The 15,215-nt window shown below is 41.3% G+C and overlaps 1 protein-coding gene across 5 annotated transcripts in view; it reads left to right on the top strand.

Annotated features, from left to right (window-relative positions):
- The window catches only part of galnt2 (UDP-N-acetyl-alpha-D-galactosamine:polypeptide N-acetylgalactosaminyltransferase 2), a 107,586-nt gene that overhangs the window by 61,679 nt on the left and 30,692 nt on the right, over positions 1-15,215 (top strand). For all 5 annotated transcript variants that reach the window (XM_071409470.1, XM_071409468.1, XM_071409473.1 and 2 more), the window contains exon 2: positions 11,720-11,810. In XM_071409470.1, coding sequence (XP_071265571.1) covers positions 11,720-11,810 — 91 coding nt within the window. The remainder of the gene's footprint in view (positions 1-11,719; positions 11,811-15,215) is intronic.

Genomic DNA, 15,215 nt, shown 5'->3' with positions numbered 1-15,215 from the left:
CTGAACCCTATTTCAGGTGACGTGTGAAGCAGGTTTTCTTGTTTGGTTTTCCATCCATGGTGAGCTGTGGTGGTTAGGTCTAGCTGTGGTGGTTTGTCACATTCATGGCATCAGTGTCTGTCTGTCTGAGCAGTCTGGCTGACTGTGTGGCTCATGAGAAGTACATAGAGAACTTTTAAGCTAAATTAGAAAATATTAACTTAGTCTGAGGTCTGCTATTGATTTGGTGCTGTCTGATCACTTTGTATGGCTGTTTTAAGTTTGAATAAGCCTAAATGGTTGACTTCTCTCCATCACCATCTTGTAATTTCAAGATGCTGACAAACTACCTTTGCAAATCACTCCATTGCTGTCAGTGGGTGACGTAAAGACCTTTTCAGTTGTCCATTGGTAAAAGCCTGTACTTTGTGAGATGAGCTATACGAACATTTCAAGATTCCTAGTATGTTCACAGATTTGCAGACACTTCATCTTGTGCTTTTATGCCGAAAAGTATAAATAACATAATACTACATGCTTTACATCATAGTGTTGCCTGGCTCTGACATTTCAGCATGTGCAGCACCATAGACCAGTGTGTACAAGAATACCCTCAAGATGCATACTTTGTCATTAACCTAACCGAAGTTGGCAACCGAAGATGGTGTTGGCGGTCTCTTTCAATTTATCGCCGAATAACGGGACTTCTGTGTACTGTACATGCACATGCTGTTGTGCAGTTCTGCAGCCCTGTCTAGCCAGGCAAATATAATCCATCTGAGCACAGTTGGTGTGAGGCCAGCCTTGCTCTGCCTCCTCTCTGTGGGATGTTCAGGCTGATGTTATTAGGAGGAATGTTTCTCCTCCTCCCAGCTCTAAGAGATGTGCTCACTGTTCAGTGCAGGGCTTTCAGCCATATATCTAGAACAGCTGAGACACCATCGAAACCCACTTAAACCTTGAGGTTCCACAGCTCCTAACCTCTTAACAGAGCTGGCTTCATCTGCAGAAGTGGACATTCAGTCTTCAGTCTCTCCCCTCCCCCTAAGAGTAGCTTGGCTATGATGGCATTGGCATGCATGCACTATGTTAACTCCCTGCATACTGTATAATTCAGTGCTTGTATGTACACTACCGGTCAAAAGTTTTATAACACCTACTCATTCAAGGGTTTTTCTTTATTTTTACTATTTTCTACATTGTAGAATAATAGTGAAGACATCAAACCTATGAAATATCACATGAAAAAAAAAAAAGTGTTAAACAAATGAAAATATACTTTATATTTGAGATTCTTCAAATAGCCACTCTTTGTCTTGATGACAGCTTTGCACACTCTTGGCATTCTCTCAACCAGCTTCACCTGGAATGCTTTACCAACAGTCTTGAAGGAGTTCCCACATATGCTGAGCACTTGTTGGCTGCTTTTCCTTCACTCTGCTGTCCGACTCATCCCAAACCATCTCAATTGGTTTGAGGTCGGGGGATTGTGGAGGCCAGGTCATCTGATGCAGCACTCTCCTTCTTGGTCAAATAGCCCTTACACAGCCTGGAGGTGTATTGGGTCATAATCCTGATGAAAAACAAATGATAGTCCCACTAAGCCCAACCAGATGGGATGGCGTATCGCTGCAGAATGCTGTGGTAGCCATGCTGGTTAAGTGTGCCTTGAATTGTAAATATATCACAGACGGTGTCATCAGCAAAGCACCCCCACTCCAAAACAACACCACTTCCATGCTTTACAGTGGGAAATACACACGCGGAGATCACCCGTTCACCCACACTGCGTCTCACAAAGACATGGCGTTTGGAACCAAAAATCTCCAATTTGGACTCCAGACCAAAGGACAAATTTCCACTGGTCTAATGTCCATTGCGCGTGTTTCTTGGCCCAAGTAAGTCTCTTCTTATTGGTGTCCATTAGTAGTGGTTTCTTTGCAGCAATTCGACCATGAAGGCCTGATTCACACGGTCTCCTCTGAACAGTTGATGTTGAGATGTGTCTGTTACTTGAACTCTGAAGTATTTATTTGGGCTGCAATTTCTGAGGCTGGTCACTCTAATGAACTTATCCTCTGCTGCAGAAGTAACTTTGGGTCTTCCTTTCCTGTGGTGATCGTCATGAGATGGTTTTTGCGACTGCATTTGAAGAAATGTTCCGTATTGACTGGCCTTCATGTCTTAAAGTAATGATGGACTGTCGTTTCTTTTTGCTTATTTGAGCTGTTCTTGCCATAATATGGACTTGGTCTTTTACCAAATAGGGCTATCTTCTTTATACCACCTCTACCTTGTCACTACACAACTGATAGGCTCAAACGCATTAGAATGAAATAAATTCCACAAATGAACTTTTTTTTTCAATTAACACCTGTTAATTGAATTGCATTCCAGTTGACTAACTCATGAAGCTGGTTGAGAGAATGCCAAGAGTGTGCAATCTGTCATTAAGGCAAAGGGTGGCTATTTGAACAATCTCAAATATATTTTTTTATTTGTTTAACCATTTTTTGGTTACTACAGGATTCGAAATGTGTTATTTCATAGTTTTGATGTCTTCATTATTATTCTACAATGTAGAAAATAGTCAAAAGAAATAAAAACCCTTGAATGAGTAGGTGTTCTAAAACTTTTGATCGGTAGTGTATTCTTACTCTGATATGCGTACACTTGTTTTTTAAAACAAATATGTACTTTACTCTCCGAGACACAACCCCGGGATTGACATCTGGTTTTACTTTGCAAGTGTTTTTCTCCTGTCACTGGTTGACAATGTTCTGAGGAAACGTATTTGTTTTGCCCTGGTGAACCCGGTAATGAAGGGACCAAATCCTCACTACACTTTACGACACTACAGATCTGACTGATAATGAAAGCAAACACAGTGCAGTATCTTAGTACAGTATAACAAGGATAGTTCAGTTAAGACAAGTGCTAGGTCTTCCTACCTGTTCTATCAGGAGGGATTGTAAATATTTAAATGGTTTTAGTGTTACAGTGGCAGACTCTTCTTGAGGAATCCATCTGTGTTCTCTTAACCAATGCATTCTCTGCTTGCTTCTACAGTAGTTCAAGCTTGTCATGACCCTACATATGCCTACATAACCCTAACAGCTGTGTCTTATACGTTTCCTGATCTCTGAAGAGCACTCTAAAGATACTCTTCTACTCTCTTCCCTACCCTCTTCTACTCTCTTCTACTCTCTTCCCTACTATCTTCTACTCTCTTCCCTACCCTCTTCTACTCTCTTCCCTACCCTCTTCTACTCTCTTCTACTCTCTTCCCTACTCTCTTCTACTCTCTTCCCTACCCTCTTCTACTCTCTTCCCTACCCTCTTCTACTCTCTTCCCTACTCTCTTCTACTCTCTTCCCTACTCTCTTCTACTCTCTTCCCTACCCTCTTCTACTCTCAAGTTCTACAGTTCCCTGTACCAACTGAAGCTGCAGCATCCTCAGAGAAGAGGGGACATTTTTGGTTGAATTTTGCTCCTCTGCTCCAGCCTGCCTTCCACAAACTAGCCTGAAAGAGCCTCCAGTCTGGCTGCTGCCTGCTAATGCCCCCTGGCAGTGCATGTATGGCTCAGCGAGGGGGAACAGTTGCTGTGCGGTTATACCATGCCAACTGAGATGGATGTTCCTCTGGGCTCTCTGCATTCACACCTGCTTTCTCCCCCAATTGGCTCCCAGACCTGAAATGGCCCTGAATCACAAAGATTACATAATGGGAGTCAGGCAGGCCAAAAACTAGAATATAATTTACTGTAGTAGTCTACTACTGTCCCAGTTCAGATAAATGATGTAGCAGATAGATGGTAGCATTGCTGTTCATAACAGAGTGTACATACTACAGTGTCATATGTAAAAGCAGAGCAAAGCACAGCATGGAATTTTTGTTTCGTTTTTTTGTCTCTGGCCCACACACAATTCCCCATAATGTGAAAGTAGAATTATTTTTTACAAATGACTTAAATATGAAAAGCTAAAATGTCTTGAGTCAATAAGTATTCAACCCCTTTGTCATTGCAAGCCTAAATAAGTAAATTAAAAAGTGATTAATTACACTACGAAGATACAGGCATCCTTCCTAACCAGAGCATGGGAGCGGAGTTGAGCGGTTGGAAATCCCGCACCGCTAATAACCGCTCTGTGCTCACAGGGAAAACAACTGCCGCTCCACATTCGCTCCATTCATTAACACCCATCTAGTTTTGTGACTGACTGGACCTACCAATAGTTTAAGTATTGAAACCCAACCATATGGCTTTGAATGAAAAGTATTTGAATAAACATGAAAAGGTAATGTAAGAACGGACTTAATTTCAAATAGGCTACATGTTATATTAAACAGCATATAAACACTCTAAATAGGTCTGGAGCCAGACAGGGAGCCTAAGGAACGAAAATGAATTAGGCTATATTATTTCAATTACTTCAAGGCTATAGCCTACAAAGAAATGCATTTGCGAGTGCGACATGACAGGCTAGTAGGAACATAAAGTGCTCAGCATTTGAACAGCATTTTGTCGTATTAAATGATTGTCTATAAATGACACATATAGGCTGTGACTTATTTAGAATTAAATACAAATTTAACACAATGACTTATTAATGCCTTTTGAATTCTGTTAAGAGAATTTTGTTCTCAATGTTCATAAACTGAACTTCAATTAAACTACTCGGTCTGCAACCCAGAATTTGTAAGATTCTAGTTGAATGAAACAGACGGAGTCCCAGCTTACAATAGTCAGAATGTTTATTCACGGGAGCTCTGAAAATCATACCATGCACATAGCCTTTTATACCTCACATTTGGTCATATAAATGCCCCTCCTCCTCTCTAACACTGTCAATGCTGTTTACAAGTTTTCTCCAACACATACATTGCTTATCATATCCTGCAACATGTTATACAATCTACTACAAGCCCAACAGTTTCTCCCCTCCCTGGGTGGGGAGACCTCCTTCCCTGTTCACAGTTGTCACAAGTTGTCTGCCACAGTTTCTTGTCTGGTAACAGTTCCTCTTTTTTATGCACATACAATCAAGAATTCTAGTCTTATGATTCAAACACATTTTACTCCATTATACAGTGACAGAGTAGAATTCTGTTAGTTATAGTCCTATCATTACTTTAAACGTATACATTTAGTCATTATACATAAAATTCATAAAATTAACTTTTAGAAACACGAGTTTGGCCAGTCTGTGGCTTCAGGCTCATGCGATTGTGCTTGGATAGCTGGCCAGCAGCGGAAAATATCCTCTCCACATTTGCAGAGCCCCTGGGGATGCTAAACACCCTTTTGGCCGCTCTTGCCAGGCTGGGCAAACATGCAGAGTGGTTTTTATTTTTTTCTATAGATAAGGTTTTTACTCAAAATAAGCCAATCAAAATGGAAACCACCTTGAATGTGGAAATATGCCAGGCCTATTGGGCCAAAATCAATTATGGCCTATTGTATAGATAATAGAATGAAAATGAACAAAACATTTAGAAGATCTGATTTTTGGTTTATAAATACTTTGCCACAATGACGCACTTATCTACCCACCTCGTTCCTTTCTTTTAGCATGTGCACGTAGTAAGTACACCATCATGCTTTTGGGGTAAGTGTCTTTTCAGATTCCACAATGATTCTTTAATTTGGACACTACCCTTTATTTAACTAGACAAGTCTGTTAAGAACAAATTTACAATGACGGCCAAACCGGGACGACGCTGGGCCAATTGTGCGCTGCCCTATGGGACTCCCAATCACGGCCAGATGTGACTAGGTCTCTCTTGGAAAATAGATATTATCTCAATGAGTAAAACCTGTATAAATAAAAGTTAAATAAAAAATGTGATGCAGCCTGGATTCGAACCAGGGACTGCAGTGACGCCTCTTGAACTGAGATGCAGTGCCTTAGACTGCTGCGCCACTCGGGAGCCCAAACATCACCACACTTCCTCTCTTGCTGTTGGTCCTCATCTTTGTAAGTCACCTTGATTTAGCACCTGTGTCTTTCATCAGTTTCTTAATGAAAATATTTAGTGAACTCCATGACAGTAGCTAAAGCAAGGGGCTATAGCAGCACACAAGTAGGCTACAAATGCATGCTGAGGTGGGCATGCCTTGAGCTTGTGAAGTGAGTGCTACTGGAGCAAAATTAGAGCGGGCAAGAAGGACAACGTTTCAGCCTTTGGGAATTGGGCATGCTCCGCTCAGCTGACATACTCTGTTCCTAACTCAGTTGTCGGAGAGGAAGGAAACCGCTCAGAGATTTTCCTATGAGGCAAATGGTGACTTTTTAAACCCGTTTTTTAAAACAACATTGTAGTTACTCCACAGTATTAACCTAATTGACAGAGCGAAAAGAAGGAAGCCTGTACATAATACAAATATTCCAAAACATGCATCCTGATTGCAATAAGGCATTAAAGTAATTCACTTTTTTGTCCTGAATTCAAGGTGTTATGTTTGGGGCAAATCCAATACAACACTTTACTGAGTACCACTCTCCATATTTCCAAGCATTGTGGTGGCTGCATCATGTTAGGGGTGTGCTTGTAATCGTTAAGGACTTTTCATGATAAACAAGCAATAGAATAGAGCTAAGCACAGGCAAAATCCTAGAGGAAAACCTGGTTCAGTCTGTTTTCCACCTTTCCAATTGACCTTTCAGCAGAACAATAACCTAAAACACAAGGCCAAATCTACACTGGAGTTGCTTACCAAGAAGACCGTATATGTTCCTGAGTTAGTTTTAAATAAAATCTGCTTGAAAATGGTTGTCTAGCAATGATCAACAACCAATTTGTAGAGATTGAAGAATTGTTTCAATAATAATGGGCAAGTATTGTACAATCCAGATGTGCAAAGCTCTTAGACTTACCAGGAAAGACTCACAGCTGTAATTACTGCCAAAGGTGATTGTAATATGAATTGACTCTGGATATTAAACATTTAGGTACATATGTGTCTTATATCAGCTGAAAGCTTAAATTCCTGTTAATCTAACTGCACTGTCCGATTTACAGTAGCTATTACAGCAAAAACATGCCATGCGATTGTTTGAGGATGACGCCCCACATCAAAATATTTTTCCACCGGCACAGGTTTCATACATTCACAAATAACGATTAAATATTCACTTACTTTTTGAAAATCTTCCTCTGATTTGACATCCAAAAGGGTCCCAGCTATAACATGTAGTGTCGTTTTGTTAGATAAAATCCTCCTTTATATCCCAAAAAGTCTGTTTAGTTGGCACCATCTATTTGCGTAATCCACTCGTTCAACATGTAGAGAAAGGTATCCGAAAATCTACCCCTGAACTTTGTTTCAACAAGTCAAAATACGTTTCTATTTACTCCTCAGACACCCTAAAATGTAATCAAACTATAATATTTCTTACGGAAATAAGTATGTTCAATAGGAAACCGATTTTAGCAGGTGCGTCCTGTCTTAATGGCACACACAAACACGAATTTCCAAGACTGTGTCCCTGTACTAAAACGGATTATTTCTTATTCGTTTTTGAAGTTACAAAACTTAACTGTGCATTTATTGACACATGGGGAGCACACCCTGTGGAAGCCATAGGAATTGCATCCAGGGAGCAAATTTTCAATATGACCAACAATAAAACATTTCCGTTTGGTTTTTCTTTGGATTTTCTCCTACCATATCTATTGTGTTATATTCTCCTAGATTATTTTAACATTTCCACAAACTTCAAAGTGTTTTCTTTCCAATTGTACCAATTATATGGATATCCTGGCTTCAGGGCCTGAGCAACAGGCAGTTTACTTTGGGCGCATCATTCAGGTGGAAATTGAGAAAAAAGGGGCCTAGCCCTAAGAAGTCAGAGCGCATAATTATGCTCTAAAAGAAATGCATCAAATTTTTCTCATTCATGTTCATCTGTCTAAATATATAGATTTTTGATAAGATATGAGAATTACTTAGATGAGTTAATATGATCAAATGCTGAGCATCTAAATGCTTTTCTTTGCCACAGCCACCTGTACATTTTGGCCTGACTGAGGGGACCAGTCGACCAGACCAGATGCTAATCGCGTTTTGTAAAGCGAGGGCTTCTGGACAGGACTTCAGTAGCTTGCTCTCTGTCCATACCATACCATCCCGCCTGTTTGTTTATTTACTGCTAATCTTGGCAAGAGGCCTTCTTGAGTTATTACCAAGCCAGCCCACGTTGTGTTACAGGCTTGCAGCACTGCAGTGTGTCACCGTTTGGCTTGGCCCATGCTCTCATTGTCAGCGCGGCCATATTTCCCAACAGTTTGTTATGGAGGCAGGCGAGAATGATCAAATGGGCTATATGCTGAGGCCAAAGCCTCCCGCAGTGTGGGGAATCTTTACTGGCTTTGTGCAGGCACACAACTCCTGTGTGTTCTAACACTGATGTAAATCCTTTTTGGCTGTTTAGTCACTGACTGTCCTTCTGCTTTTGTTTCTGCCGTGAGATCAGAACGGCAGCCACTCCTCAATCGACATGTCCTCTCCATCGCATTCCGTTCTGTGAATCCTCACATAACTTATTGTGGTGGATCCAATGATGCACCTGGCGATGATTGGAATGTTCAAGAGCACCTGCATCAGGTTTTGTAGTCTAGACAGTTTCTATCAGTTTATCCTGATGGTAATAGACAAGGAGACAACAACGTATTTTGTCCATTAGATTGTATCAAACATGCCTTTTTTTTTGTATATGGGTGTAATTTATACTCTGTCTCTAACCCAAAATACCACACAGAAATTATTTTTGTCTGACTCTTGAGAAGGTCTAATGCAGTGGTTCTTAACCTGGGTTCGATCAAACCCCAGGGGTTCGGTGAGTCAGTCTCAGGGGTTCGGCGGAGGTCAAGACACACATCCGACTCATATGATTCGTGATGACACATCCCGCTTGGCCATCATTGGCTGCAGGTGATCACGCTACATCGCTTGGCCTATCTGTGCTGCAGGGAATTTGGTGCGCTCAGTAGTCGACTTGTGACTGTCGTGATGGTACGTCTTGTGATTTCTTTCTTAATATTTTAATCCCTTCATACTTATTACTATGTCGAGCAAAAAAAGAAAGTGGTCGGACGAATATGTACAATATGGATTCACATGTATAACGGAACGTGATGGGAGTCAGCGTCCTAACTGCATGATTTGCAATGCCAAGTTGAGCAATTCTAGTCTAGCACCGGCAAAACTAAGAGAACATTTCCTTAAGCTGCATGGAGATGGAAAATACAAGAACACAACGCTCGCTGAATTCAAGGTGAAGAGAGCCAGATTAGATGAAAAGGCTACTCTGCCTGTTCTCGGCTTTGTACCCATCAACAAACCGATCCTCACAGCATCGTACGAAGTTGCTTACCTGATCGCAAAGCAGGGCAAACCACACACCATTGGTGAAACACTCATAAAACCAGCTGTGTTAAAGATGGCGAATATCATGCTGGGAAAAGAGGCTGAAGTTAAGTTATCCCAAAATCCTCTTTCAAATGACACCATCAGCGACAGAATAGAGGACATGAGCAAAGACATCTTGGCTCAAGTAGTTGCAGATCTGATTTCAAGCCCGGCAAAATTCAGCCTTCAACTCGACGAGACCACAGACGTTTCCAATCTAAGCCAGCTTGCTGTATTCGTGCGCTATGTGAAAGACGACGTGATAAAGGAAGATTTTTTATTTTGTAAGCCTCTTACAACAACAACTAAGGCAGCCGATGTGAAGAAACTTGTGGATGACTTCTTCAAAGACAACAATCTTTCGTGGGATATGGTTTCTGCAGTTTGTTCGGACGGAGCTCCAGTCATGCTGGGAAGAAAGTCTGGTTTTGGTGCGCTAGTGAAAGCCGATGCACCACACATCATTGTTACGCATTGTATTCTGCACAGGCATGCGTTGGCAACAAAAACCTTGCCTCCAAAACTGGCAGAAGTATTAAAAATTGTAGTGGAATGCGTGAACTATGTGCGAACTAGTGCTCTGAGGCACCGCATCTTCAGTGAGCTGTGTAAAGAAATGGGCTCTGAATTCGAGGTACTTCTGTACCATTCTAACGTTCGGTGCTTATCCCGGGGACAGGTGCTGAATCGTGTTTTTGCCGTGCGTGTGGAATTAGCCCTGTTTTTGCAAGAGCACCAACATTGTCATGCATATTGCTTCAAAAATTCTGAGTTCATTCTCATTTTAGCGTACATGGCTGATATCTTCGCAGCTCTCAATCATCTCAATCAAAAGATGCAGGGCGGTGGAGTCAACATCATCGAAGCGGAGGAAAACCTGAAGGCTTTTCAAAAAAGGCTACCGTTATGGAAACGACGAACAGAGAACGATAACTTCGCAAACTTTCCCCTGCTGGACGACTGTGTAAGTAAGATCGAAGATGTATCTGGAATCGGAGACATTTCTGTACCCGCGGAACTGAAGCAAGCAATTGCCACGCACTTAGATGAGCTTGCAAAGTCTCTCGACGGATACTTCCCTACAAGAGAGTCATATCCAGCATGGGTGAGACAGCCGTTCACGTTTAGTGTTGAGACAACAGATGTCAATGATGAATACCTCGATGAAATCATTGAAATTCAGCAGAGCCAGGTTCAACAGCAACTCTTCAGAACAACAACGCTTTCAACGTTTTGGTGTCAACAAATGGTAACGTACCCTGTTATTGCTAAGAAAGCTCTGGAGATTTTCATACCGTTTGTTACAACATATCTTTGCGAGCAATCCTTTTCGAGGATGCTGGACATAAAAACGAAGAAAAGGAACAGACTTTGTTGCGAAAATGACATGAGAGTGGCACTTGCCAAGGTGAAGCCGCGCATTTCTGAACTGGTCTCTGAAAGGCAACAACAGAAGTCACACTGATTTGCAGTAAATATTCATTATTATGTTTTTGTTTATGTGTGAAAATCATGTTTTGATGATTTTGTTCTTTGAACACATGGTGTTGATGTTGATGCACGGTTCATTTTGTGCACCAGTAAAATATATACCTATGTTTTGAATTTGAAAAAATCATATTTTATTTTTCCAATTAAGAAGGGTTCGGTGAATGTGCATATGAAACTGGTGGGGTTCAGTACCTCCAACAAGGTTAAGAACCACTGGTCTAATGCATGACTCAACATACAAGTTGTGAAGTTATTTGAATCGCTGTGAGCCCTAAGCTGAATAAAACATGTCCTCTGTCCTTCCTCTGTCTATCTGGTTTGGATAAGTAGCCTACGTTCAAAGTTCTTGAATGTAAATTGAATGATGGTGAACTGTCTGTCATAGGATCACTGTACCTTTTTCTTCAACAAGATGCTTTTGACAAACTCACTTACATTTTTAAAAGCTTCTCGAAGCAGCGCAATGCTAGGTCAGGGGCATCTCGTTGCCAGAGTAACATGACGATGCAAATCATGCATTTGTAATTCCACAGTTAACCTTGAACTAATAAATCAATAACACTAACTGGGAACTAGGAAGACTAAAGTATTATTAAAGCTTTTTCTAACCATTTGCATTCAGAATTAGTCTGGGAAATGTGCTTAACATTCTCGGTTTAAACTACTCAGACATGTCATTGAGAAACACTGCTATTTATGAAACATGGGGCTGAGCATTTTCTATCTTTAGATCATCCTTTTCTGAAGAGAGCAAGAATATATTTTCCACTGAATGTAAAAAGTTACCTTCACTATTTGTTTCTATATTCATGTGTCTTTGTGTTTCTTTGGCAGGATGACTGGAACGCTATTGACTCATCAAATCAGGCCCAGGCCCACAGCAACGCAGATGACAAAACCCACAGTCTGGAGACACTCCCCCCAGGTAAGAGCCAGATATCCCAGCCCAGCCAGGCATCCCACAGCGCCATCCATTCTGATTAGACCTTCCATTTACACACAGGCGCAGGAGAGTCCCATTGAGAAAATCAATCGAAGTGTTGTTCAAGCTACTTTGCAATAGAGCAGGGTGTCAGCTGTGGCTCTGTTTAAAACTAGTAAACTACCTTTACTGTTCATAAGGTCAGGGCTAATTATTCAAGGTGTGTGTGTGTGTGTAGAGAAATGCTATGAAAAGCATCTCAATTCATCTTGGTGTTTTTACAAGTGTCTGATCTTTGTCCCCGGGCCAATCACCCAAGTAGAAAAGCCCCTGTCGTAACAATTTGCAAGCCCATGCGCTCAACCAAACCGGGATCCAATTTAGCAGGGCTGCTTAATGCATTAAGCCTCAGGTGTAAGCATATGCTGACTTTATAGGCTTTTTCTGCATTTAAAAAAGCAGCATGCCATGTACGAAGAGATATATATAAATTGTAGTGTTTTTACCATCATAACTGTGACTGTCACATTCTTTCCTTGGCAAGGTAGTTCTGCGGGAGAGCTGTTCTGTTTAATTTATGTCATAAACATTCCATATTTTCTATATAGGTAGGGCAGGGAGAAAAATCATTCCCATCTGCTTTTGTTTCCTATATTTTATGTAGAAAACAATACCCCTATCAATATTCAATTGTGTCTTGTTTCAGTGGCTTATGCTATTTAGGTCACTCGGCTTAACACTCAAGTTTGAGTTAAACAAAGAATTTGCAGAAGGGTGCCCATTTTAATTAAGCTCGTTTCCAGATGGCCTAATGTACAATTAATCCTTTTTTGACTCCAAAGTATAATGGAATGTCTGTGAAAATTGCCTTTTAATTAGCCTGTTCTATCTGCTATCAAATCAAAATCAAACCAAATTCTATTTGTCACATGCGCCAAATACAACTGGTGTATACTTTACCATGAAATGCTTCCCAACAATGCAGAGTTTAAAATAAAATGGTAACACGAGGCATAAACTAAAATACACAAGAATGGAGCTATATACAGACAGCCAGTACCAGATCAATGTGGAGAGGTATGAGGTATTTTGAGGTATACTGAACAAGAATATAAATGCAACATGTAAAGTGTTTCATGAGCTGAAATAAAGGATCCCAGAAATGTTCAATGCGCACAAAAACCTTATTACTCTCAAATTCTGTGCACGAGTTTGTTAATAGAAAAATTATAATAATTATATTTAACTAGGCAAGTCAGTTAAGAACAAATTCTAATTTACAATGACAGCCTACACCGGTCAAACCCGGACGACGCTGGGCCAATTGTGTGCCGCCCTATGGGACTCCCAATCACGGCCGGTTGTGATACAGCCTGGATACGAACCATATGCCCATGATTTTGGAATGAGATGTTCGACAAGTAGGTGTCCACATACATTATTTTTTTATTGTTTTACTGCTACGAGCTGAAGAGAAAACAAGTTGTTTTTTTTGCCTCAAGGTTGTATTAAATTAATTCCGTAAAGCTCTGAACTTCATTAGGTCGATGTGAAGTCTCAGCGAACTTGCTTGTTTCTTAAAATTAATTCTACATAGAGGTTTATGATTGGGTTGTGTAACACTTTCATTTTCTGAAGTCTGTTGCTTTGTGTGTGTGTGTGTGTGTGTGTGTGTGTGTGTGTGTGTGTGTGTGTGTGTGTGTGTGCGTGTGCGTGTGCGTGTGTGTGAGCATGTCTGGATGGAAGCGTTGTGGAGGTCACAGCCTAGCGGCTCCATTCTCTTCAGAGAAGCTAATTATACTGATGACGGCTGTATCCTACTCTGCTGCAGGTCCTGTTCTCTCCCTCTTAACTTCTGTACAGAACATGCCTCATTTGGCTTTGATTGAGAATGATGCTGTGTATTCTCAGTCCCTGTAGGAATGTCTTTCTCCACTAATGGTGGTTTTAATTATTATGATGCTGCTAGCTGTTTCTCTGGCCACCACTTTGTGCTTTTGATACAGTACTGTTGTGTACAGTGTATTATGTGCTGTGAGTGAGTTTCGTCTTGGATCAAGATGAGAAGATCACTCAGTTTTAGAGTAATCAATCTTACTTATTGACAATGCTATTATATGAACTGTTTTGATATGTGAGGAATCTGCTGCAAAGCACACTAGCCCACAGACACAATTAGCCTCTGTCTGCCTCCACTATGACTGCTCTGCTCAAGAAGAGCGATGGAAGTTATAAGGCTTCATTGATGGCCTGTACAGTGTATACTGTGCATTCCACATTGTTACGTTACAGCCTTATTCTAAAATGTATTAAATATTTGATTTTCTCAATCTACACACAATACCCCATAATGACAAAGTGAAAACAGGTTTGTAGAAATGTTTGCAAATGTATTAAAAATTAAAACAGATGCCTTATTTACGTAAGTATTCAGACCCTTTGCTATGAGACTAGAAATTGAGCTCCGGTGCATCCTGTTTCCATTGATCATCCGTGAGATGTTTCTATAACTTGATTGGAGTCCACCTGTGGTAAATTCAATTGATTGGACATGATTTGGAAAGGCACACACCTGTCTTTATTAAGTCCCACATTTGACAGTGCATGTCAGAGCAAAAACCAAGCCATGAGGTCAAAGGAATTGTCTTTAGAGCTCCGAGACAGGATTGTGTCGAGGCACAGATATGGGGAAGGATACCAAACCATTTATGCAGTATTGAAGGTCACCAAGAACACAGTGGCCTCCATCATTCTTAAATGGAAGAAGTTTGGAACCACCAAGGCTCTTAGAGCTGGCCGCCTGGCCAAACTGAGCAATCTGAGGAGAAGGGCCTTGGTCAGGGAGGTGAACCCGATTGTCACTCTGACAGAGCTCTAGAGTTCCTCTGTGGAGATGGTTATCCTTCTGGAAGATTCTCTTATCTCTGCAGCACTCCACCAATCAGGCCTTTATGGTAGAGTGGCCAGACGGAAGCCACCCCTCAGTAAAAGGCACATGACAGCCCGCTTGGAGTTTGCCAAAAGGCACCTAAAGGACTCTGACCATGAGAAACAAGATTCTCTGTTCTGAGTAAACTGAGATTGAACTCTTTGGCCTGAATGCCAAGCGTCACGTCTGGAGGAAACCTGGCACAATCTCTAAGGTGAATCATGATAGTTGCTGCATCATGCTGTGGGGATGTTTTTCAGCGGCAGGGACTGGGAGACTAGTCAGGATCGAGGCAAAGATGAACGGAGCAAAGTACAGAGAGATCCTTGATGAAAACCTGCTCCAAAGCGCTCAGGACCTCAGACTGGGGCAAAGGTTCACCTTCCAACAGGACAACGACCCTAAGCACACAGCCAAGACAACACAGGAGTGGCTTCAGGACAAGTCTCTGAATGTCCTTGAGTGGCCCAGCCAGAGCC

This window comes from Salvelinus alpinus, chromosome 7 (assembly GCF_045679555.1).
Source record: "Salvelinus alpinus chromosome 7, SLU_Salpinus.1, whole genome shotgun sequence".
NCBI classification, from domain to species: Eukaryota; Metazoa; Chordata; class Actinopteri; order Salmoniformes; family Salmonidae; genus Salvelinus; species Salvelinus alpinus.
The sequence above is the reverse complement of the archived record's forward strand: the minus strand, read 5'-3'. Positions and strand labels throughout refer to the sequence as shown.